This window comes from Schistocerca nitens, chromosome 6 (genome assembly GCF_023898315.1).
Source record: "Schistocerca nitens isolate TAMUIC-IGC-003100 chromosome 6, iqSchNite1.1, whole genome shotgun sequence".
NCBI lineage: Eukaryota > Metazoa > Arthropoda > Insecta > Orthoptera > Acrididae > Schistocerca > Schistocerca nitens.
The window spans coordinates 319,207,862-319,235,033 of NC_064619.1; the positions used below are offsets into that span (position 1 = coordinate 319,207,862).

The 27,172-nt window shown below is 40.7% G+C and overlaps 1 protein-coding gene across 1 annotated transcript in view; it reads right to left on the minus strand.

Moving 5' to 3' along the window:
• Nucleotides 1–11,411: 11,411 nt before the first annotated feature.
• Nucleotides 11,412–27,172, minus strand: part of LOC126263714 (uncharacterized) — a 44,770-nt gene continuing 29,009 nt past the window's right edge. Inside the window, exons 4-5 of the mRNA XM_049960858.1 lie at nt 18,332–18,542; nt 11,412–12,673 (exon numbers count right to left, since the gene is read on the minus strand). Coding sequence (XP_049816815.1) covers nt 11,984–12,673; nt 18,332–18,542 — 901 coding nt within the window. The 3' untranslated portion in view covers nt 11,412–11,983. The remainder of the gene's footprint in view (nt 12,674–18,331; nt 18,543–27,172) is intronic.

The window sequence follows — 27,172 nt, forward strand, 5'->3', positions numbered from 1 at the left end:
GTTCGTGTTCTGGTTCAAATTATTCTTGTACTCTGGACTTAATGGTTCTTTGCATATTCTATTCAGTGTCCATATCCAGTAATTTACAAGTTTTTGTATTTTTTAATTTTAATAAAAAAAATTAACATTCTATATAATATGTACAATTTTTCACTCAACAAAAAGGCAGATCAGCTTACTACTTCATCATTTTGAAAAGCAGAAGACATACTGACAAGAAGGCCCAAGCTTTTTATTATTCATACATTTTTAGATTGTATCTGCCCGATTTAAAAACTAGTTTTTAAGATAACTTGACGCTTCAAGGGGCTCCAATTTTTTCAAATTTGGTTGTTTCCAATTTGTACTACCTATTTATTCCATTTCTTTGCAAAAAAGCTTCCATACCAAATATTTATTACTTTCAACTTAGTTTTTAGTATTGCTTCATTAAATGTTAATAATACAACCTACTAGTTACTAAGTGTGTCAGACAAATATGATGAGAAAATGATATTTTCTTTTAAAACTATTTACTCTTCCATAAACTCGCTGCCTCAGAACCTCGTGACTCAGGCACAACCTGAAGTATGTACAGTGTGTAAACGATAATTGTTTACAAAGTACCACAGTGATGTGCATGAATTAGAGACGAACAACTGTATACAGGACACGTACAGTCTCATAAAGTCAGGAAACAGTCTCAAATTGGCCTAAAAGAACAACGTAAGCCACATCCCATACATATTCTCTTCTCTTAGCTCTCTATGCACCAACTATTAATCCTAGTGAAAAAATGACTAAGACTTTTTTCTTTATAGGAAATTTAATGCAGTTTCACTTTGTGCTGGGAAATGTTTTTGCTAGAAGCCACGGTTTTCTAGTTATTAAAGAAAAATTAGGAAAAGCAACCTTCAAACCTTGTCCATATTCTGGCCGAAATATGCATAAAATTATCATCACTGAACTAGTAGTGGATTCTTATTTTATTTTCATATACATTTGGGGTAAAATTTGCATATTAGGTACCTTAATACAAAATTTACTTACGGAATTGTTAAATTTCATGTTCATTTCACTATTGTCTATTAATGACTGACTGACTGCTCGTTTAGTAGCCCTTTCTCAAATAATTGATTACTGATTCCGTGCATGAACCCTGGCTGCCAACACCCCCCCCCCCCCCCCAACACACACACACAAAACTGTTGAATGATCAAAAGCTGGTTACATCTTTCAATTGTAAAGATCTTGAGAGTAGTGACGTGCTTTGTCCTAAAGCTTTTTCGGGGGGGCGGGGGCAGGCAGGAGTCTCCTTTCTTTTCACTTACAACAGGCAACAGGGTGTGTACGCACTGGGAAATCTAGGAGAAACCTAGGAATTTCTTTGTCTGGAAAAACATGGGAATTTTTTAGTATTCTGGGAATTCATCATTGTTTTAGTTAAATTTTTGTAATTTTGACTGCTAGGAATTGATACTCCAACAAAGAATTTTACTGTATCCCGCTACTGCAAAATAATACTCCAACAATAAAACATCAAGAACGAAAATCAAAATAAAACTTAAGTTGCCAAAAAAAAAAAGTACCATTTACAACAACAAAAAAGCACAGTGCACACACCAGCGTATACAAACAGCAAAATGTATTAAAGGTTTTGGGATGATGACTATGCAGTATTTCTTATCAACAAACTGCTTCCGAGCTGTGTGATGTTATTGTTTACATTAGGTACGTTCTGGCAGTTCAGTCGCATATAAGCAGTACCCTCTCCTGCTTCTGACTACTTGAAGTGTGGCTGTTAGTTGTATCAGTAGTAGCAACACCCAGCCAGATGCTACTTGGAAACATTTTCCTGGTGCACCCAAGCAGCAAGATTCACCCGTGTGCAGAGCAGTGTTAGTAGTAGCGGGGAGGGGATAGTCCTCGCGTGACCTGTGTTTATGTTTAGTGATATGCTGTTTCCTCTTTGTCTACAGCTCTCACCTCTCACGTCACATGAAAACAAAATGGATTTCTATGACTGGTAGCTGTCAAGTGAATTAAAGTACATAATTGCACAGGGCTAAAATATGTTAAGTTTCAATTTCCTGATTTTATTTTGTTTCCCAATTTTTTGCAGTTGCATTGAGGACCTTGCCGAATAATGAAGTTATTTTTGTTGTTGGTTTTGCTAAAGAAATGTGGCTTTCATGAATCTTTTCCGCAAGGACAGTCAATTTATTTGAAACTAAGTGTTTCATTCCACTTAGCAAGTTGCAACTGTTCGCAGAATTTCAGGTGCACATTTTCATATTTGGGCATGTATGGCATTTTGTCATAATAAAGAACCAAGTATGAGATAATACAATACTGGTACTCCAAGAAAATTTGCATCTTGAAAACCACATTGAGAAGCTTAGTATCAGGTTGGGGTCTACTTCATTGTGAATCTGGACAAAAGAATTATGCGTTTTAGTATGGTTTACAAAATTCCCATGCACTCGGGAGTACCCTCTGCTGTCCTGTTTCTTTTATGACATAATGTAAGAGCTGTTAATGCTATATACATACAAACATATGGGCTTCCTACCTCATCGTAGCTGAGCATACACAGCAACACCTGTTCTCTGGCAACTGCTTAAACGAACTTGTTTCCAACAGGTCATGGGAAAATATTGCAAATGGTTGTTTGAAAAGTATTACTTCCAAAGTAAATTTCCTTTTACACAAGATGAATTATGTTAAGAGTGAAAATGTGTGATAAATTTCTTAAACGACAGAGCATTTGACTCTCGTTTAAAACTTTGAGGACAAGCGACTGAGAAGAATTTCAAGCCCAGAAGACCAGACATTTATGTCATTATTTAAAATGTTACTGACACATTTGTGTGATGGATGTTTTAAGATCAGATTAGATTGAGTTTTCATTCCATAAACCCAAAAAAAGTGTAACACATGCAAAACAGAAAAGACCATTATATACCATTAACTTCCATATTTGTGTGTGCGTACACTCTACTTAAGTGACATTGCTGTTGGCCCACTACATCACTTTTCCTATGCTACGAATTTCTGCAGTAGTCGGCTGACATGAACTGTAATTGGCTTACAAACACACATCGCAATTTAAGTGCGGTGTTTGGTGGAATTTGAATTCATACTATCGTAGAATGAAAATGTGCATCATACATGTTGCTGTGCATCAGTCATTTCCAGAACGTATTGGGTTTTTTAAAGTACTTGGACATTCCTCACTGGTGTATAAAACCTTCCCCATTCAAAGGATTGCTAAGTTTTATGGTTCTGAGGGAAAGTATACTGTCACTTAACACAGGAAAAGTGTATTTTCACCTGAGAAAAAGTATATTTTTAACCAAGAAATCTGGGAATTACCCGAGAATTCTTTTTCATTGTCTGCGTATACACCATGTGCAAGGTTCTGACAGTATTGCAGCATATTTATGAAGTTGCTGCGTTTGTTGATATGAAGCTTCCTGACAATGCTGTTTTTTGGCTACTGTGTTAGAAGTCATAATGTTTCACAAATAGATTTTTAGCTCCCTCACATCTAGTATGACATTTTGATGTGTAATTAATATACTGTACACACCAGCTAATTGTAAAAGGAAATGATTAATATTGGTTTGACAGATGACAGTTCACTGGCCAGTTATTTCATGCAAGCAATTTCGACATGAATATATGTTATTTGACATAAATAAACTGCAAAAGGTGGCTCAACCCTGGGTCCGTGCTGGGTGAGAATGCATTCAGCTAAGGAAATCTTATGTAAATGACCTGTCTACATTGCATAATCAATTAATTTATCACGTAATCATGCAGAAGTAATATGCGCATTTGATAGTTTTTCTGGCTTTTCAATTTTTATGGTCCAGGAGCTCCCTTCCCCTTATCATATTGAGCTCAAACTTCACACAGCTTGTTTCTACAAAGAATGAAGCCCAGCTGGAGGGAAGAGGTGGAAGCCCAAGAGAAGAAATCATAAATTTTAAAAGTGTTAAAGAGCAACCATAATGATATTCAAATTTTTAGTCAAGGAGGTGATGAAAACCATTCTGTAGTGTTCATTTTCCAACTATTTTGATTATATAACTTTGCATAGCAGTGTTTATAATGGTATGTACAGTGATTCTCTTTGAAACTTTGTAAGGCAAATTAGTAATGAAATTTTAATAATACTACAGATGCCAAGATTTTCATCTTCTGTGTTGTGGTATCACTACAATAGGAATTAGATGGATCATGGGGAATGCAACTATTACAAAGTCACTAGCAGTATTGTTGGGGCTCAGTGGGTAACTTAAAAAGGCATCTTATAAAGAAACATCCCACAGTGCCACTGGAGAGGACAGGTTTTGGAACTACATCTTAATCATCAACATCTGCAGAAAAGAGTTGTACAATGTTAACCGCATGTTGCCAGCAATCCACCCCAGCCTCTATTGCCTCAGCCTTTGCTTCCACAACTGGAAGTGCAAAGAGGTATATAAAGTATCCTTACAGCATTTGATACTGTTAATCACGTTGTTTTTGCAAGATTGGAAGCACTTTGTATTCAAGGGACAGACAAAATGGGGTTTGAATCATTCCTATGATATCAAACGCAATCTGTGACATTAGCTTATGCCAATCAGAAAATCATTTGAGAGAGTGAGTTGGTATGCTAGCTCCAATATTATTGCTAATTTATATAAAAGTGTGCACACTCTTGGCTCAATACGAACAGGTTCATATTATTTGTAAATAAAACAAATTAGATTCAGTTTGAGAAAATAAATCGGTTCCTTGTCCAGGCCATGAAAGCTCGAGGGATGTCTACCAACTGCTGTCATCCTCTGCATTGGGGCACCATGCAGAGGTGGTATGGAGCGGTGTGTAATTGGCACATTGCACTGCCAACCATTCTGCAGACTTTACAGGCTGTGGAACCATTACTACTCGGTCAAGTAGCGCCTCAGTTGGCATCACAAGGCTGAGTGCAGCACGTACCAGTCCTCCCTCCAAGGAGAAATGCTTGGTAGTACCGAGAATCAAACCTGTGTCCTCTGCTTGGCAGCCATCTATTTTGACCAGTTTGCTGTGGTGGTGGACATTTGAGAAAGTAAGTCCATGTAAAAGAGCTGTTAATGGGTGACAAAACCTGTAAACATGTATGCAGAAAACTTCACAAATGCTAACACACACACATAATATACAAACAAATGAAATTTATATAACAGGCCAATCTGTAAGATTTTCAGGCAGGTGTTGACGTAGGTTCAACATCCGAAATAGCACAGCACTTAACACACAGAGAACAACAAGAACCAAGACACATGCACCATATTCGTGTTAAACAGTACACCATTTTACATTAGAAAGTTACACCAAAAAAAATTTCAAGCAGCATTTTAAAAATGATTTTGTGGGAGTATGTGGTCGACAACTTATTGACAATAAGTTTCTATTAAGCCAAAACTGTAAATACTCTTACACTCCTTAACATTTTCATCATGTTTACATATCAAAGACTGCTGCTGTTTGTCAAATTTTTGCAGAATCATTGCTGTGTATAAAAAGATCTGCTGCTTAGGGAGGACAAAAGCATAGTCATATGAAGAGCAGATTAAGGATTTATAATAGCAGAAGTATGTATTATATAAATTTGTATGGATCACTTTGTATTATCTTGTGTGTGTTACTTTATGTATATATGGGAGTTGAACAGAAATATCGAAACACAATGCAGATGCCAGCCAAGCCTACGAGTGGTGTTGTATTTGACCATGAACAGCACATGTGCAATGTCATCAGTGTTATTGCAAGGGTCAGACTGTGACCATAACGGTGTTCTATGTCGTTGTGAGTGTGTTATGTCAGAGGTAAGTGACTTAGGACGGGGGAGAATTGTTTGTGCTCATATAGTGCTGTGTGTTTGGTGATGCACCTTCTACTAAATGACAGTGCAGATGAAAGTGTGTGTTTAGTGATCATGAAAGATAGCCGTGTAAGAGGAATGTGACTAAAGGTAATACAACAGCTGCAAAAGACACTGTAGAACTGAATGTCACACTTGTTAACACCAAAATAACACACAGGGAGTTCCATAAGCAGGGAATTGCAGGAATTCCAAAACCGTGCATCCATGATGCAAATGCATGTAACAGGAAAACATGGTGCCAGTGCCTTGAAAGCTCAACTATGGAGCAATGGAAGAATGTCATTTGGTCAGATGAGTCTTGTTGCACACTGTTTCCAACTCTAAGAATGACTTCTTGTGGGGGTTCAGTGATGATTTGTGCAGCCATATCAAGTAATTCCATGGGCAATTGTAAGGGTGCATTACTGCCAAGGATTATGTGACTGCAGTGGAACTCCGATTTTGCAAAAAACTCGTAAGATCAATGCTATAAATTCTCAGACTTTACATTTTTTCCTTACAAGGTTTACCTCTATTCTAAGTTCTTACACAACGTCTTGCTTGACTCGTCCCATTTTCTTCCTGTTGATGTTTGATATGACTGAACAAGTTATAAGTGGCACAAAAGACAGATGGTTTGCACCACGGGTGGTGGCGGCGGCGGAGTTAAGGGAGTTTTTTAGGCCGTTGTGGAGAGGGGAGATGTGGGAGAGGAACTGCTGGCATGATCCACAATCAGTGTTGCCAACACAACTTGCAACATTTGACTTCACCGCACAATTATGATACAACTACTGTGCTAGGTTGCAACGGTAATGTAGAAACAAGACAGTCAATACAAAATATTCCGGACTGAGCCAAAACGTGAAAAAGGGGCCCAGCCACAACCTTTTCTTGTGCCACTTGCAACTCTTCTTGCATGTATTTCTTGTGTACTGTATTCAGGAACAATATCAATATTTTAAATTCGTACACTGAGTCTTGAAGAATACGCTTGGTCATAATTGAGGCAATGTCACCCATTTCCAGCTAGTGAACTCTTATTAGCTGACGACTTGTTAAGTCGCCACCACACCACACTAACACACACAAAATGAGCTCACCTACTTGATGTGTGGAAAGGAGTGGTGGCCATTCCACAATGGGAGTGCAGGTAGGGCTGAAAGGATTTTGTGAAATGTTGAAAATATACTTTTCATGCAGGTGGTGTGCTGCGATAGAGATGTCACAAGAAAATAGAACAGGGGTTTTGTGTTAACACATTTTAAAGACTTTTTTGTTCAAATCTGACATTGTACAGTTGCAACAACTACATACACTACTTGTGTATATACCTTGCAATGTGCGCACTGTAGATCATAAAGATTATCAACAGTGATAGAGAGCATGAGGTGAAACTGTGGCACCTGAGCTTTCTTTCAAATTTACGTTTTACACAGTTTACAGAAATTTACAGAGCCGACTTCTAATAAGCTTCTAATGGCAATTGTAAACTCACTTTCTCATGTCTCTGTTTCTCTCATCAAGTGTTATAAAAGCAGTTTAACAGTGGTCAGCATATTAAGTGCAGCTCATGAGAAAAACATTAACAGGAATGTTAATAAAGTATATCATTAAGCAGGTGTCTGCATTTATGCTCATGGTTTAACCACTTACCTGCTGTAATGTTTTTAATTTAACTCAACATGTTCATCAATTTGTTTTTTTCCTCTCCCGGGTGAGCACAAAGGATGATCTCTCACAAATGCTTGTTTTGAACGTATAATTTGGGTCGTAGTATGTCGGAAAACGGCATGATTACCTTGTACCCAGATATCAATTTCAATTTTTTGATGAGTTTTTACTTGCTCTTACACACTTGTGATTTTTTAAAGAACTGATGAAATTCATTATACCACAAATTATTGTATAAACATTGTATTGTACATTTAATGTCTTTCACTTACACAGATTTTAAGCAAAGTATTGGAGAGGATTGCTAATATTTTTAATCATATGTGCCAATCACATGCGTTTTTTCTCATATTTTGGGAGAGGGGTTAACATTTTCCTCAATTCAGCATTTTTCCTCAATTTTGCATTTTTATTATTATTATTTTTTTTTAAGTCTGAGCTGAACTGCACTAAAATGTAAAATAGGGGTTTCACCGTATTTTGGTTGATCAGGCCCACCTTATGGTACAATGTTTGTCCCCAATGGTGGTGCTGTGTTCCAAGGTAACAGAGACCCTGTTGACACAGTTCGCATTGTTTAGGACTGGTTTTGAGAGCACAGGTATGAATTGTCATATCCCCCCACAGTCAACACAGCCACCAGTATTACTGAGCCCATGTGGTCTACTTTGGAGAGAAGAGTGTCTCATCGCTGTCCACTTCCGCTATCATTACCTAAACTTGCCACTATTTTGCAGGAAGAATGCTATGAGATTCACCTGAAAACCATACAGGACCTGTATTTATCCAGTCCGAGATGACTGGAAGCTGTTTCGAATGCCAGCAGTTTTCCTGCACTGTATTAGGCATGGTAATTTGTTGTTTTTTGTGTTTCAGTAGTTTTATCCAGCATCTGTATTTGCATGGTCCTTTTCCCTTATAATAAACTCACTTAAAATATACATGTACATTTGAACAACATCCATGGTGGGATACAGAATTACATAAAAATAATCAATATTTTCTCAGTGGTAAATATGAAAGTAAGTCTAAAATTTCAGTTAAAACTTCGAATCAAACTTATTCTTCTATTTCTTTACATTATTTGGAAATTAAACTACAGACATGCTATTGGATTAGGCCATAAGTAACAAACGGTGTACAGCCTACAAAAAATGGTGTGTTGCATTCTTGCCTTGCTGTCTTCATTGCAAAACGAATTGCTGCTTACTGCACGAGACCTCAGTGGCTTTGCAAATTAAAAAAGTTTGACTATAACACGAATAAATTTACACAGGTATTGTAGATTTTAACCAATAACCACACAATCATCAGTACAAATGTCTTCAGAAACTGTCAGTGTTGCCTGTCATTTTAATGTAATGACGAGCCACAGTCAGTTAATGATGCTGTGTTATTGGGCTGTGTACTCTTACGTCAAACTTTGTTTCTGTTGCCCTTCAATCATATTTTCCCCGCACTCCTCATAAATATCACTGTGCTTTCTCACCTGGTAAGCTAATAACAGCTATGTGTACCACCAGATGCAACAAATGTTCAAGCTCATTTTAATATTTTATGTAGTCATTGACTAAAGCTATGATAACTTTTGACATCTTGGGAATGTGACTGGTATTTTATTTGATTATTGCAATCCATTTTTGTCACAGTTTATTTGCAAGCCTGTTCTGACAGAACAGCTTGAAGGAACCTTTAGTCGTAAAACGATCAGTTGCTGTGATATTTGTCTATAAAATTTACTAATAGCATTATGGTTTCCATTGACATCTACTGACAATGGTATAGGTGAATAATCACAGAGCAGTGGGTGTAAACACAGTGAGGCAGTGTAGTTCATGTTTCAATTGGTGTGCACTTGTGGAATACAGGCAAATTTTTGCTGTCACTGTTCACAAGCAATGCCACAGAATGAGCAGTATAATAAGATCTGGCATACAGTTTGTTGAATATACAATGAAAAGTGGATTGTTTCAATGCCTTTCCTACGCTATTTGGACTAGAACTGCATGACGTTGAAGTCTTTAAGTATCTTGTTAATGCAAGGTAGCATGTGACAATGGCCTGGATAGCCCCATTGTGAAGTAGAAGTTGTCACCATTATTCAGTAGGCAAAAAATGTTTGTTTTCCTAAAAAAAATTCTTTAAGGTGGTACAGACAATCACTCTGAGTTTGTCTTACAACATGCACTGCCTAGTCCAAATTAAGCACTATCAAATTCTATCACATAGCCTCTGTGAAAGAAGGATAAATGTGAAACAGTTTATTGCCTCCTCAGTCCTCGTGTAGCATATATGCTACAATCAATTTTTATTTTGCTAGTTCAGGCAATTAACTAAACTTGCTGTGCCTGATTATAGCAAGTACTTTACATCACATGCTTTCTATGCATAACTTGGTTTCATCTCGTCAAATTCCCTGTAGAATTCCACATCTGTTTGAAGAAAGCTGTTTATCGCAGTGTTAGCGTGGCTTCCAGAAGTAAAGACAATTTCTGCCTGTTTTTAGCAATTTTTAACTAGTGTGCATTTAGAATAAGCTGTAGTACCCTATGTTATCTAAGGGATTTTTTATTTCCTCACAAGAATACAGTGGGTTGTTTTTTTAAAAAAAGTGCTGGCAATGGCAATGACTTATATTTTCAGATTAACAAGCAGAAGAAGAGTGTGATGAGAAGAAGTATATCTATCATAAAATGTGAAAACTTCCCCTTTTCCTTTTAGGTGGTATATCTATGTGCCATGTTTTTCAAACGTATTATATTGGCACGCAGATGTGATTCATGTACTGTAAATTATCAATCTGTGTTTACAGTAATCTAATACATGTACAGTTTTGGATATGCCATGGCATTATACGTCTGAAGAACATATTGACATCTGATAAACCAATACAAAGTAAGCTTCAGTAAAGCACATCTTATACTTTACATAAATGTATGGCCAAGGTCTAAGGATTCATAATATCCCTAATTTTGTAGGCTTCTGAAGATGACTAATTTGTTGAAACTGGTAAAGGGAAATAAAAACATCTGTGCAACTGATGTAAAAAATAAGAGCTATGAATAACGTAATAGTGTCATGTATCTGTGTCACTTTGAAGTGTAGTAGAGCATCGAATAATAGTTACTTGGCCTACTATAATAATGTCTAATATAGTTTGGTGCTTGCATAAACATGTTTGTGTGTTTAATTTGTCAGTAACATCCACCAAGAAAACCCCAGAAAAAATGTCATTAGTAGGACAACAAATGTACTTCAGTCCTGATGCAGCTTAATGTACTAACATTCCCTAATACTTCGTTGAATCACAACTATTTTTTTAAATTTAGTATTTTAGAGTTATATTGATGGGAAACAGCACATTGACCACCAATATAAATTTTTCATCCACAAAATCTTACGTCAGGGCTGAAGGAGGATAGATAGAAACATAATGATCACAGCTGCCCCAAAGTAACCTACCTCTACTTATAGTACTTTTCATAAAGCCTGTGATGTTTCCTCATGTTCACCATTGGTGAAGGCCCTTAACAGCAATAGTGACATGTTTTTATTGTTTGTGTATGTGTTGGAGGGGGAGGGGGGTGGCGGCACATTATAGTCCAATTCATGAGTAATGGCAGGTTGCACAGGTTGAGGCACTGAAGGGAATTCCAGCATTCCCGATTCCAAGCAACAGTTGAAGTTAGCGCGTAAAGGGTCTTTCCACTTGAAGAAAGTATGTATCCTGCAAATTGTGTTTCTCACTTGCTTATGTAGAGCTTGTCACTTACCACTTTCATCAGCCATGACAACTAGCAACAAATGGAATAAAAATTCAGTAAATAACTCATTACAGTTGAGTTTAATGGTCACTTTGGTTATGAAATTCACAGGAGAGTGCTCGCAACACTACTGAGTGCTCATTGGCTTAGATTAGATTAGTTTTTCGTTCCACAGATCCGTGCTCAGGAGATCCTCGTGGATGTAGAACATGTCAATAAGTGGATGATGTGTGACATCAGGTGCATAGAACAAGCCTAACTTGACTTCTGTCACTCGTGACTCCAGTTATAATTGGTATTTTCCATGTACATGAAAGGATGCATTAGATATAGAATTTCCATTACAGAAAAATTAGGAAATACTTGTAAAACAACTGCACATATTAATTACAACTAAATGTAACAAATTTTTAATCATTGTTGATAAATGGTCATGAAGGACAAAGACAAGAAAAATTAGTTTCTTCTGGTTATGTTTTGCTACCGATGAGGACTATTCTTAAATTAGTAATTTGAAATTATGATTAACATATTGGTTGCCACATGCATAGTAATGGATATTTCACTGTCGGGTCAGACAATGGTGTAAGAAATAAAGGTCTATTGTTGTCAGCGGCCACATGGCAGTCAGCATGTTAAACGCTGAAACAGGTTTCCTTCAGTATTAAATATGTCCATTTTCTATGGCATATTTTACATTATCTGCTAGCCGCTTGATTGTTTGCTTATTTGTTAATGGGGGAAACTTCCAAATTTCATGCAGCGGAATAAATTCTTTCCCTTCCATTAAATTAAGTTTCGGTTTATTAGGCTCATCCAGTGTGCTCTCTGCCACAGCTTCCAATGACATAATGAATCCAAAAGCAGAGAATTGTTTTACTTCTGCTTCAAATATTTCATATGGGTAAACAACTTGTGGATCAGATCCCAAATCCTGAATCATTTCAGAAAGGCTATGGTGATAGGTTTTAAGCAGATTTGAAATATTTGAATCTCTGAATTCCTTGGATGTGCTTGAATAAAGAAAGAATGAGAGATCACATACTGGGTTTGCCCAGCGTGACATTTGAAAATCAATTATACGAAGATCTTTTATATGTTGCTCATCAGAACCACCGTAAAGAAATAAAAAGTTTGGGCCCCATGCATCTCCATTCAGAATTACAGAGTGCGGCTTCTCAGACTTAACAAGATCAATGGCTTTATCGTAGACTGCACTTTCACAGAATTCTCTCATCTTTTGTTCATATACACTGTCAGGATATTCTAAGGAAACTGCCTGCATAGAATAATTCAGTATGTTTTTCATCATTCCTTGGTACCATTCTCGCTGCGCTTCACTGTAGAGAACTTCCTGTAATAAAGGATTGTTATTAAGTATTTCTAACTTACTTAAACAATATTTAAGAACAATTAGGTAACAGAAGAGATACTGAATTTAATTGATGAAAGGAAAAAATACAAAAATGCAGTAAGTGAAGCAGGCAAAAAGGAATACAAACGTCTCAAAAAGAGATCGACAGGAAGTGCAAAATGGCTAAGCAGGGATGACTAGAGGACAAATGTAAGGATGTAGAGGCTTGTCTCACGAGGGGTAAGATAGGTACTGCCTACAGGAAAATTAAAGAGACCTTCGGAGAAAAGAGAACCACTTGCATGAATATCAAGAGCTCAGATGGAAACCCAGTTCTAAGCAAAGAAGGGAAAGCAGAAAGGTGGAAGGGGTATATAGAGGGTCTATACAGGGGCGATGCTCTTGAGGACAATATCATGGAAATGGAAGAGGATGTAGATGAAATGGGAGATATGATACTGCGTGAAGAGTTTGACAGAGCACTGAAAGACCTAAGTCGAAACAAGGCCCCGGGAGTAGACAACATTCCATTAGAACTACTGACAGCCTTGGGAGAGCCAGTCCTGACAGAACTCTACCATCTGGTGAGCAAGATGTATGAAACAGGCGAATTTCCCTCAGACTTCAAGAAGAATATAATAATTCCAATCCCAAAGAAAGCAGGTGTTGACACATGCGAAAATTACCGAACTATCAGTTTAATAAGTCACAGCTGCAAAATACTAACGCGAATTCTTTACAGACGAATGGAAAAACTGGTATTAGCCGACCTCGGGGAAGATCAGTTTGGATTCCGTAGAAATGTTGGAACACGTGAGGCAAAACTGACCCTATGACTTATCTTAGAAGAAAGATTAAGGAAAGGCAAACCTATGTTTCTAGCATTTGTAGACTTAGAGAAAGCTTTTGACAATGTTGACTGGAATTCTCTCTTTCAAATTCTGAAGGTGGCAGGGGTAAAATACAGGGAGCGAAAGGCTATTTACAATTTGTACAGAAACCAGATGGCAGTTATAAGAGTCGAGGGACACGAAAGGGAAGCAGTGGTTGGGAAGGGAGGGAGGCAAGGTTGTAGCCTCTCCCCGATGCTATTCAATCTGTATGGGTCCCGGGTTCGATTCCCGGCGGGGTCAGGGATTTTTCTCTGCCTCGTGATGACTGGGTGTTGTGTGTTCATCATCATTGACTCGCAAGTCGCCGAAGTGGCGTCAACTAAAAAGGACTTGCAATACGGCGGCCGAACTTCCCCGCATGGGGCCTCCCGGCCAACAATGCCATACGATCATTTCATTTCATTTGTATATCAATTTGTATATTGAGCAAGCACTAAAGGAAACAAAAGAAAAATTCGGATTAGGTATTAAAATCCATGAAGAAGAAATAAAGACTTTGAGGTTCGTCGATGACATTGTAATTCTGTCAGAAACAGCAAAGGACTTGGAAGAGCAGTTGAACGGAATGGACAGTGTCTTGAAAGGAGGGTATAAGATGAACATCAACAAAAGCAAAACAAGGATAATGGAATGTAGTCAAATTAAGTCGGGTGATGCTGAGGGAATTAGATTAGGAAATGATACACTTAAAGTAGTAAACAAGTTTTGCTATTTGGGGAGCAAAATAACTGACGATGGTCGAAGTAGAGAGGATATAAAATGTAGACTGGCGATGGCAAGGAAAGCGTTTCTGAAGAAGAGAAATTTGTTTATGAAAGTATTTGTATGGAGTGTAGCCATGTATGGAAGTGAAACATGGACGATAAAAAGTTTAGACAAAAAGGAATAGAAGCTTTCGAAATGTGGTGCTACAGAAGAGTGCTGAAGATTAGATGGGTAGATCACATAACTAATGAAGAGGTACTGAATAGAATTGGGGAGAAGAGGAGTTTGTGGCACAACTTGACTAGAAGAAGGCATCAGTTGGTAGGGCATGTTCTGAGGCACCAAGGGATCACCAATTTAGTACTGGAGAGCAGGGTGGAGGGTAAAAATCATAGAGGGAGACCAAGAGATGAGTACACTAAGCAGATTCAGAGGGATGTAGGCTGCAGTAGGTACTGGGAGATGATGAAGCTTGCACAGGATAGAGTAGCGTGGAGAGCTGCATCAAACCAGTCTCAGGACTGAAGACCACAACAACAAACAAGAATAATTACCAAGCTGACCAACCAAATACTAAATATAAAATTCGCCCCAAGAATTATTCATGGTGTAATTAGTGTGACAGATTAGATATAAATTGTGTTATGTAGGTGGTTTGGTGTCGGGATTGCATGGATTACATTTTCAGGCTGAATTTAAAAATTGGCTACAGAAATTAGGAGCTGGATTTCTGTTTACACATAAAATAAAAATACAGCAAAGAAAAACATGCAAATCTCAGAAAAACAATACGATAGTCTTTTAGACTATGGTCGTACAACTTCATGCAGTAGACTGACAACACATATAGGCTCAAGTAAAAACACAGAGTTAAAATGTTCAGTAAAACAAATCATCTTTCTAATAAAATTCTGATTCCATAAATTACATATTGGAATGCTACACTAATTACACTAAACATGGAACAGATATATTTGTCATGCAGATCCTCAAGGGCTGAATCGCATCTGCAAGAAAAACCTGTGAGCTTATGCTTGTCAAATCTTTTTTTATGTTAAATTGACTCTTAAACTTGGAACAGATTAAGTTGCAAATAACTATCAGATATACAAGAACATAGTTTTCTATGAAGATATAAGAACAATTGCATGATAAATAATTATTTTATAAGCTATCTGAACCATACTTGTATGTTTCTGGGAAAAGTAGAAAATTTTGCACTGTGATATCTGTGTAGGATGTGCAATGTGTATCTGATTTGTATAAGAAAGGAAATCTTGTAAATATGGTTAATCTAAGCAACATAAAGGTAAAGTGAATACTCATTTTCTTTTATCTTTTTTTATTTAGTAAGTGCTTTTTGAGTTCTGCTCTTTCCTCATGCACCAGATGTATGGATTACTCACATAGAATCCTGACCTTATAATCCTACCTGCGGACAAAGGCTCCACCACTGTTGTTTTGATCCGCAAGGATTACCTGGCAGAAGGACTCTGCAAGCTGTGAGATACTTCCACATACAAACCTTGCCACAGTGACCCCATTCCAGAAATCCAGCAGGATCTCCAGTCACTGCTCAAATCCTTAGGCCCATCCCAGAACCTCTCCCCTGAGTCCATCTCTCTACTCACCCCTACCACTCCCCACACTCCTACCGCCTACATGGTCCCTGAAGTCCATAAATCTAATCACCCAGGATGCGCCATTGTGGCCAGCCACTGAGAGAATTTCTGCTCTCATACACCAACACCTCCAACCCATTACCCAGAAAGTGCCTTCCTACTTAAAAGATACCAACCTTTTCCTCCATCAACTCTCCACAGATCCTGTCCCTTTACCACATGATGCCCTGCTCATCACCACTGATGCTACCTACCTTTACAGTAACATTCCTAATGCCCATTGCCTTACTGCTATTGAATACGACCTTTCCCAATGCCTGATGGATTCCAAACCAACAGCCTCTTACCTAGTCACCATGACCAACTCTATCCTCACCCACAATTACTCCTTTGAAGGCATTACGTACAAACAAATCCAGGCAGTTCCATAAAAACACGGGAGAACTGCCGGATATCAGTAACTTCCTGCCACGATATTTCGGCGCAGAGTCTTCTGGCCATCTTCAGGCATCAAATCCAGGCAGAGCTGTGGGCATGTGGCACTATCCTATGCCAGCCTGTTCATGGGCAATCTAGAGGAATGCTTCCTAAAAACCCAGAATCCTAAATCCCTCACCTGGTTCATATTCACTGATGACATCTTTGCGATCTGGATTGAGGGCGAGGACACTTTATCCACATTCCTTCAGAACCTCAACAACTTCTCCCCCATTTGCTTCACCTGGCCCTACTCAACCCAACAAGCCACCTTCTTATTTTTTGACCTCCACCTCAAAGATGACTACATCAGTACCTCCATCCATATCAAACCTAATAACTACCAGCAAAAACTCCACTTTGACAGCTGCCATCCATTCCATACCAAGAAGTCCCTTCCGTACAGCGTAGCCACATGGGATCGTCGCATCTGCAGTGATGAGTGGTCCCTCTCGAAATATATTGAGGGTCTCACTGAACCCTCCCAACCTTGTACAAAAACAAATCTTCTGTGCCTTATCTTTCCAGTCTCCCACCACCTCCCAAAGTCCTACCGTCCAGCCACAGAGGAACATTCCCCTCTTAACTCAGTACCGCACAGGAATAGAGCAACTGAATTACATTCTCCGCCAGGGTTTCGACTACCTCTTATCGTGCCTTGAAATGAGAAATGCCCTGCCCACTATCCTTTCGAGCCCTCCCACAGTGGTATTCCGCTGTCCACCGAACCTACACAGTATACTCATCCATCCTTACACAACCCCTGCTCCCAACCCCTTACCTAATGGCTCATACCTTTGTAATAGATCAAGATACAAGACCTGTCCCATATGTCTTCCCACCACCACCTACTCCAGTCGGGTCACAAACATCACCTATCCCATCAAAGGCAGGGCTACGTGTGAAACCAGTCATGTGATCTACAAACTAAGCTGCAACCATTGTGCTGCATTCGTGACAACCAACAAGCTGTCTGTCCGCATGAATACCCACCGCGACAAACTGCGGCCAAGAAACAAGTGGACCACCCTGTTACTGAGCACACTGCCAAACATGACATCCTTCATTTCAATGACTGCTTCACAGCCTGTACCATATGGATCCTTCCCATCAACACCAGCTTTTCTAAATTGCGCAAGCGGAAACTTTTCCTGCAATACGTTCTATGTTCCAGTAACCTTCCTGGCCTCAACCTTTGTTAGTCACTGTCCTCACCCATCCAGCCTCTTCCCTGTTCCCATTCCAGTACTACACAGCTGTCATTTCACCAGCACACCCAGTCTTTTTACTTCTCTCCTTTTCCGCTACTTCCCCCCTTCCAACCTCTTCCCTGCCCTCCATCTAACCTGCAGCACTTAACTGTCTGCCACCTTTACCATACTATCCCTTCCCCTCCCCACCCTAGCCTCCTCCTTACCCCCACCCAGTCGCCACTCCCATCACGAACTGGTGCTGCTGCTTGCGGTGTGGTTTCATTGCCTGAGACTGCAGTCATATGTGTGTGTGTGTGTGTGTGTGTGTGTGTGTGTGTGTGTGTGTGTGTGTGTGCGTCCATTATTTACAAAGACGTTTCTGACCGAAAACTTCATTTGTGGTAGTCTTTGTTGTGCCTATCTGCAACTCAGCATGCCCACTATATGGTGAGTGGCAGTTTTCCTTTTCATAATATTGTTACATTCCATCCAGGATTTTCCATTGTAGAATCTTTTCTTTGAAACTTAGGTCAGCAAGATATAACAGCACTGATGAGGCATTTGCTTGTAAATTAAAACAGTTTTCAGGCTTTTGATTTATGAATGTCTTCTACTCAGTCACCTCTATTTGATGAGTACTGATCTGTCCTTTTATGTGTTTGAAGATTAATCCTGCTGTACAATACCTGTTTCCTAAGGTATAAGTGTGACACATTTCAGAATTCAATCCACTGTTTCATTTTCATTGAGTACGGATGTTAACGTTACCTCCAAATTGTGTGCAGCCGCTCTGAATTCTTCCAATTCCTGGTCTTTCATAGCAAATGAAAGAGCATGGAACTTAGCCATACATTTCAGAACTTCTGCACAATGTTCCAAGTTATATGTTTCTTGTCCTTTGGCTGGCTGGAAACCAAGCACACTCAGGTCTTCCAAAACAATGTAGTCATGCTCACCATCTGTAAATGCCTTATAGCATCTGTGAAATTGAAATATAGTGTCAGAGAACTCCATATGTAACTTTTATGGTATGAAACCCATGAGCAATTGAATTAGAGAAAATCGTTATGTTGGAGAGCACTCCTGCCACCATGACAAATAGAACAGTTCACGGTATCATGCAACTGCAATTTAGGTGATACAGTTAAATGCAGTATGAGAAACACCCACAGTAAGAGTGCATATGATCAGAGCCAGTCAGTTGTTGCCCAATTCACAATGATGCCCTCCATCTCTGAAGTCGTGCAAACACTGCACTATTCAAGTTTTCATCTTGAAGAGTGTAACATAATTATCAAAAAATTGCTGCTGCTTGAGCCAGCTGTATTGGGTAATAATGTGTTGTTCATAGCGGATTGCCACTGACTATCACGTACTGTAACAGTTCGTAGACATACCACAGGGCAGCATATCATTTGCGGATTCAATGCTGGTCAACACAAATCGATGCTTTCTCCAGTGGAGGATTTCACATAGGGTAAAATGGGGTCTAAGATAGAAATCCCACCATGCCTCACTCAAAATGATACAGGTATCTACTGTTGGACCATGTGCATCCATTTGTTCTACTGCAGCACCTGTAATTTCAGAAAGAGATGCACCACCCCATTTCTCCTAATCTATGTTAGAATGGTTCGACAAACAAGTTCATTAATGTTCAAACAAATTTCAGTCGTCATGTAATTCATGCCAAAATATTCAACTGGGTACCTGCCAGCCGCCTTCAGGTAAGCCATCAATGACTGACGAAGACTTCCTCTATTCCGCAAGTATGGTGTGACTTTTATGCACCTGTGAGTGTTCCGCACATGAGTCAAAATAAAGTTGACAAACGAACCACGCTTCCTGGCAGCAGCGCCCTTGCTGGTGGATCTGTGGAACTCGGGTGTCCTCTGCATTACTGCTCGCTGCAGCTGTTGACATGCTCTGTCATCTTCGATTAGAACAAATTTTGGAGATAATTAGGTTCCATGCACTGTCCAACTGGTGGCCACTATTATGGTTCATCAACTTTTCTGCCAGGTGTATTTACACAGTTTCTTTAATAATGGAATCCCAAAAAGATGTTGCTGAGGTCAGAATCATAGTTCTGTCACTCTCAGTTGAATGTACAGTGGAAATACAGTGTTCAGCAATTGTGGTCTTGCTTGGTTGCAAAAGACGAGCGCAACATTGATGTTCAGTGCATCATTATTTTACGGTGCATATGGTCTGTTCTGTGTAAGCCATACCACATTGACAAGGTATTTTGTAAATTCCAGCCTTTTGCAATAGCAAGTCATCTTTCACTGAGCCCAAAAGGTCTGCAATCTTAGATGATGGATGGAAGATCACTGTCACCTAAAATTTACTAAGGATTCTTGCTGTTTTAAACGAAATGTTGCCCACAAAAGGAAGAAAAGCTAAAGATTTTCCCAGTGTGTTCTCCTCTTGGCCCACTGCCTAATTCTTGGTTTTAAATGAAAATGCTGTCAATCTGCTGGGTATAATATCAATTCTTTTCTACAAGCTCTTTAGGCAAACTATTGTGACCTGAGACAATGGAGCTCCATATATAAGTGTTTTAAGCACAGTGATGTCTGCCCTGTCTTGTCCTGTCATGTTGACACGTATGTAATACACTGATCGCTAGTCTGGGTCGGTTTGTCTTCACGTAACGCACACTACCTGACAAAAATATGAAGCGCCCAGGTATGCACCAGTGACAAGTATGTAAATTATTAGAGCTGCAATTCTGTGCAACAGGTAGAATGGCCACCAAAATCCTTTACTGTTGTTCATGGGTAGGGCTTATCAGTGGCGTGAACAGCGTCGGATGTCGTGTTATTACTCTGAAGGATACGAACGTAGTGCATGCTCGTGTGAGATAGCATTATCAGCACCTGACAGAGTTTGAAAGCAGCCTCAGTGTGTCTCTCCAGTCGGCCAGCTGGTCAAGTCATGCGGTATTTGGAAATGTGTGGTATTAGGGTCGGATCTTTGTGGTATTAGGGTGTGACAGTGACCTGATATTGGACTGCTTCAGAACGTGAAGTCAGGGGTACTCGTCATCGAGGTTCCAGTGGACCATCTCTGACTGCCACCTGGGAAGATCTCCAGATTTTGCATGAAGTACTTTGTAACCTATTCACATCTGCACCTTCTGTCCGAGAACGAGTGCCGGACACCCTGGCACATTCTGTGTCATCCCACACCATCGGTTGCAGACTAGCAGCAGGAGGATTAGGGAATCACCGTGCGTTTCATAGGCTGCCGATAACGTGAGAGATGAACGGCTGTGTCTGCAGTGGTGCAGTGACCGGGAAGACACATGCTACCAAAGGATGGCCTCACATTTGTTTTCGGCGGTGAGCAGGAGTCCTGCACTTCGTTGGCGAGTACAACGATGACCTGCGGAGAGGTCTACATCTACATCTACATTTATACTCCGCAAGCCACCCAACGGTGTGTGGCGGAGGGCACTTTATGTGCCATTGTCATTACCTCCCTTTCCTGTTCCAGTCGCGTATGGTTCGCGGGAAGAACAACTGTCTGAAAGCCTCCGTGCGCGCTCTAATCTCTCTAATTTTACATTTGTGATCTCCTCGGGAGGTATAAGTAGGGGGAAGCAATATATTCGATACCTCATCCAGAAACGCACCCTCTCGAAACCTGGCGAGCAAGCTACACCGCGATGCAGAGCGCCTCTCATGCAGAGTCTGCGACTTGAGTTTGTTAAACATCTCCGTAATGCTATCACAGTTACCAAATAACCCTGTGACGAAACGCGCCGCTCTTCTTTGGATCTTCTCTATCTCCTCCGTCAACCCGATCTGGTACGGATCCCACACTGATGAGCGATACTCAAGTATAGGTCGAACGAGTGTTTTGTAAGCCACCTCCTTTGTTGATGGACTACATTTTCTAAGGACTCTCCCAATGAATCTCAACCTGGTACCCGCCTTACCAACAATTAATTTTATATGATCATTCCACTTCAAATCGTTCCGCACGCATACTCCCAGATATTTTACAGAAGTAACTGCTACCAGTGTTTGTTCCGCTATCATATAATCATACAATAAAGGATCCTTCTTTCCATGTATTCGCAATACATTACATTTATCTATGTTAAGGGTCAGTTGCCACTCCCTGCACCAAGAGCCTATCCGCTGCAGATCTTCCTGCATTTCGCTACAATTTTCTAATGCTGCAACTTCTCTGTATACTACAGCATCGTCCACGAAAAGCCGCATGGAACTTCCGACACTATCTACTAGGTCATTTATATATATTGTGAAAAACAATGGTCCCATAACACTCCCCTGTGGCACGCCAGAGGTTACTTTAACGTCTGTAGACATCTCTCCATTGATAACAACATGCTGTGTTCTGTTTGCTAGAAACTCTTCAATCCAGCCACACAGCTGGTCTGATATTCTGTAGGCTCTTACTTTGATTATCAGGCGACAGTGCGGAACTGTATCGAACGCCTTCCGGAAGTCAAGAAAAATAGCATCTACCTGGGAGCCTGTATCTAATATTTTCTGGGTCTCATGAACAAATGAAGCGAGTTGGGTCTCACACGGTCGCTGTTTCCGGAATCCATGTTGATTCCTACATAGTAGATTCTGGGTGTCCAAAAACAACATGATACTCGAGCAAAAACCATGTTCTAAAATTCTACAACAGATTGACGTCAGAGATATGGGTCTATAGTTTTGCGCATCTGCTCGACGACCCTTCTTGAAGACTGGGACTACCTGTGCTCTTTTCCAATCATTTGGAACCTTCCGTTCCTCTAGAGACTTGCGGTACACGGCTGTTAGAAGGGGGGCAAGTTCTTTCGCGTACTCTGTGTAGAATCGAATTGGTATCCCGTCAGGTCCAGTGGAATTTCCTCTGTTGAGTGATTCCAGTTGCTTTTCTATTCCTTGGACACTTATTTCGATGTCAGCCATTTTTTCGTTTGTGCGAGGATTTAGAGAAGGAACTGCAGTGCGGTCTTCCTCTGTGAAACAGCTTTGGAAAAAGGTGTTTAGTATTTCAGCTTTACGCGTGTCATCCTCTGTTTCAATGCCATCATCATCCCGGAGTGTCTGGATATGCTGTTTTGAGCCACTTACTGATTTAACGTAAGACCAGAACTTCCTAGGATTTTCTGTCAAGTCGGTACATAGAATTTTACTTTCGAATTCACTGAACGCTTCACGCATAGCCCTCCTTACGCTAACTTTGACATCGTTTAGCTTCTGTTTGTCTCAGAGCTTTTGGCTGCGTTTAAACTTGGAGTGAAGCTCTCTTTGCTTTCGCAGTAGTTTCCTAACTTTGTTGTTGTACTACGGTGGGTTTTTCCTGTCCCTCACAGTTTTACTCGGCACGTACCTGTCTAAAACGCATTTTACGATTGCCTTGAACTTTTTCCATAAACACTCAACATTGTCAGTGTCGGAAGAGAAATTTTCGTTTTGATCTGTTAGGTAGTCTGAAATCTGCCTTCTATTACTCTTGCTAAACAGATAAACCTTCCTCCCTTTTTTTATATTCCTATTAACTTCCATATTCAGGGATGCTGCAACGGCCTTATGATCACTGATTCCCTGTTCTGCACTTACAGAGTCGAAAAGTTCGGGTCTGTTTGTTATCAGTAGGTCCAAGATGTTATCTCCACGAGTCGGTTCTCTGTTTAATTGCTCGAGGTAATTTTCGGATAGTGCACTCAGTATAATGTCACTCGATGCTCTGTCCCTACCACCCGTCCTAAACATCTGAGTGTCCCAGTCTATATCTGGTAAATTGAAATCTCCACCTAAGACTATAACATGCTGAGAAAAAATTTATGTGAAATGTATTCCAAATTTTCTCTCAGTTGTTCTGCCACTAATGCTGCTGAGTCGGGAGGTCGGTAATAGGAGCCAATTATTAGCCTAGCTCGGTTGTTGAGTGTAACCTCCACCCATAATAATTCACAGGAACTATCCACTTCTACTTCACTACAGGATAAACTACTACTAACAGCGACGAACACTCCACCACCGGTTGCATGCAATCTATCCTTTCTAAACACCATCTATACCTTTGTAAAAATTTCGGCAGAATTTATCTCTGGCTTCAGCCAGCTTTCTGTACCTATAACGATTTCAACTTCGGTGCTTTCTATCAGCGCTTGAAGTTCCGGTACTTTACCAACGCAGCTTCGACAGTTTACAATTACAATACCGATTGCTGCTTGGTCCCCGCATGTCCTGACTTTGCCCCGAACCCGTTGAGGCTGTTGCCCTTTCTGTACTTGCCCAAGGCCATCTAACCTAAAAAACCGCCCAGCCCACGCCACACAACCCCTGCTACCCGTGTAGCCGCTTGTTGCATGTAGTGGACTCCTGACCTATCCAGCGGAACCCGAAACCCCACCACCCTATGGCGCAAGTCGAGGAATCTGCAGCCCACACGGTCGCAGAACCGTCTCAGCCTCTGATTCAGACCCTCCACTCGGCTCTGTACCAAAGGTCCGCAGTCAGTCCTGTCGACGATGCTGCAGATGGTGAGCTCTGCTTTCATCCCGCTAACGAGACTGGCAGTCTTCACCAAATCAGATAGCCACCGGAAGCCAGAGAGGATTTCCTCCAATCCATAGCGACACACATCATTGGTGCCGACATGAGCGACCACCTGCAGGTGGGTTCACCCTGTACCCTTCATGGCATCCGGAAGGACCTTTTCCACATCTGGAATGACTGCCCCCGGTATGCACACGGAGTGCACATTGGTTTACTTCCCGTCTCTTGCTGCCATATCTCTAAGGGGCCCCATTACGCGCCTGACGGAGCTCCCAACTACCAGTAAGCCCACCCTCTGCAACCGCCCAGATCTTGCAGACTGAGGGGCAACCTCTGGAACAGGACAAGCAGCCTTGTCAGGCCGAAGATCAGTATCAGCCTGAGACAGAGCCTGAAACCGGTTCGTCAGACAAACTGGAGAGGCCTTCCGTTCAGCCCTCCGGAATGTCTTTCGCCCCCTGCCACACCTTGAGACGACCTCCCACTCTACCACAGGTGAGGGATCAGCCTCAATGCGGGCAGTATCCTGGGCAACCACAGTCGTAGTCCGATCGGGGGATGCGTGGGACGAGCTGGCCGTCCCCGACAAACCCCCATCCGGACCCCCACAGTGATGCCCATTGGCAACAGCCTCAAGCTGTGTGACCGAAGCCAACACTGCCCGAAGCTGGGAGCGAAGGGATGCCAACTCAGCCTGCATCCGAACACAGCAGTTGCAGTCCCTATCCATGTGAAAAACTGTTGTGCAAAGAACGTCTGAACTAATCTACAGAGAGCGCAAAAATCGACACAAAATTTAAACGGTTATTAAAATACAAGATTGCCTAGTAAATGCAGTAATGCTGCTACTTGCACACTGCTGACACATTGCTCGGCGGCGGAAGGAGATTACGCGATTTTACACTATTCAGGTACTAAAACGCAATGCTACAACTCTCAAATACTATAATACGCCCGAAATTTATGAATTAAACAATGCAAGTACCAAAAACAGGCAAAGAAATTAAGAATTAAAATATGTAACAAATGAGTGAGCTAGGAGTATACGACTTGCTGCTGCAGCTGCTTATCCAACGGCGGCAGGGAGCACACTGGTCCCTGTGTTATCACATACCCATACCACCCCCCTGGGTGCGACAGGAGATGACAACTTGACACTTGCAAATACAAATCAGTTTGAGTGGGCTTACGGTAAACTGAATGGCCCAGAGAGCCATCATTCTTTCATGTAACCAAGACATCCAAGAAAGGGAGACAACCATTTTTCACTGTTTCCATAGTGAACCAAATGGCATTGAGGTAGTGAAGAAACTGCATCAATTTATCATCTCCATGAAGCCATACTATGAAAGAATCATCCACATACTTCCAAAATTCAATTGATTTAAAGGTAGCTGATTCAAGTGCGCTGTCCTTGCAACCCTCAATAAAAAGGTTTGCCACCAAGGCTGCCCATGGTGACGCTGTCAATCCGTTCAAAATATTCTTGACTGAAAATAAAGTAGGTTGAGGATAAAGCTTGCCAAAACAGAGCAGTTATGTCCATCTGAAACCTGTTGTCAGTTAGTGGCAAAGAATCTTCAAGAGGCACCTGTTTAAAAAGTGATGCCATATCAAATGGTCAGAACTGCTAAGATGGAAAGCCCCCGGCCTATTGACCCACCAACAGTCTCAGCAAAGAGGCGAGATGTTTGGCTAACAAGGGGAGGCCGCCAATTGTGAAATTCAGATTCGATTCATACTGTGCATAATAAAAGCTCATGGCCAGAGGTGTAATGTGGCAAAGCAACAAGATGCACTTCTCAGCCGTTGTCGAGAAAATCGACAGTTAAAAGACACCGTTGCGGTGAAATACACTATACGATTAATAGTTTTCTACAGCGTCGTGGCGCAGCGGTAAGCGCTCGGGTTCGTAATCCGAAGGTCGCCGGATCGAATCCCCCGCCATGCAACTTTTTTTATTATTTGTTTTTTTTTTTGTAATTAGGTACAACATACTTCATTATTTTTGTCAGAACAACACATTTTTTTGTAAAATAACTCAATTTTAATTAATACAGCGAAGCCGGATACCAGTGTGGGAAAGAATGACAATTTATTTATTTAATTGATCACATGTGCACTCCCACAAAGTAAATATGTACATCCAGTTTGGTGGATCTGTGAAATGAATGAATGTATGGTCATCTGCTAACCGCAGATAGTGAATGTGAATATATGATCATCTTTGAGACGATCCTTTGGTGGGACCAAAGAGATGAAATTTACCTGAGCTTTGAGCGCCTGAAATGTGGCTGACCAATACGGTAGCAAGGTGCTCCCCCACTTCAGCAGAGGTGTGAGAGGACCTGAAGAACGGCCATGTTTCAGCACTCTGCCGCTGGATCTTGTGTTGTTAAGACCTGTCTTAGGTGTGCTCCGTAAAGACAAAAGAGTGGAGACATGGTATGCATGTGGAATATTTAAGAGTAGTTTGAAATAATAATTTCTCTATTTCAGGAACTTTTGTGGGGAGAATTAAATGTCAGGCAGGTAATATTAATGGGATCGTAGTAATCTTCGGAAGCGACCAACGGTCACAATGAAACCACGTGTAGCAATAAGTTGAAATACTTCCGTGTGCTTAAGTTAAGCTGAATTACTAGCGTGTGTACAATAAGTTGAAATATTTAAGAAATAGCGTGTGTACCATAAGTTGAAATATTTATGAAATGGCGTGTGCAGGACTTGAAATTAGAGACGAGTACTTCCACGTGGTGAGTACTGTGTGAGTCTCAATTCTGTGTATGAGACAAAGGATAAAGAGAAGTACTCGTCCATGGTATCAGTTGAGGACTCGCGTGTGTGATGAATATGTTCTTAATATTACTTTGCGTGATATGATTCCGTGTGACGCTAGATTCAAACTCTGAGAGAGAAGCAAGGTGAGTCGGCCGTCTATCCAGCAACGCCACTTGGCTTGCATTGCACAGGAAGACGTGCATATATCTCCAGAGTTCATAGTAGGAAAGTAGAATTACAAAGTGGGGCAGTGTCGTGTGAAACTGGGATAAATACTAATTGAAGTGGGAGA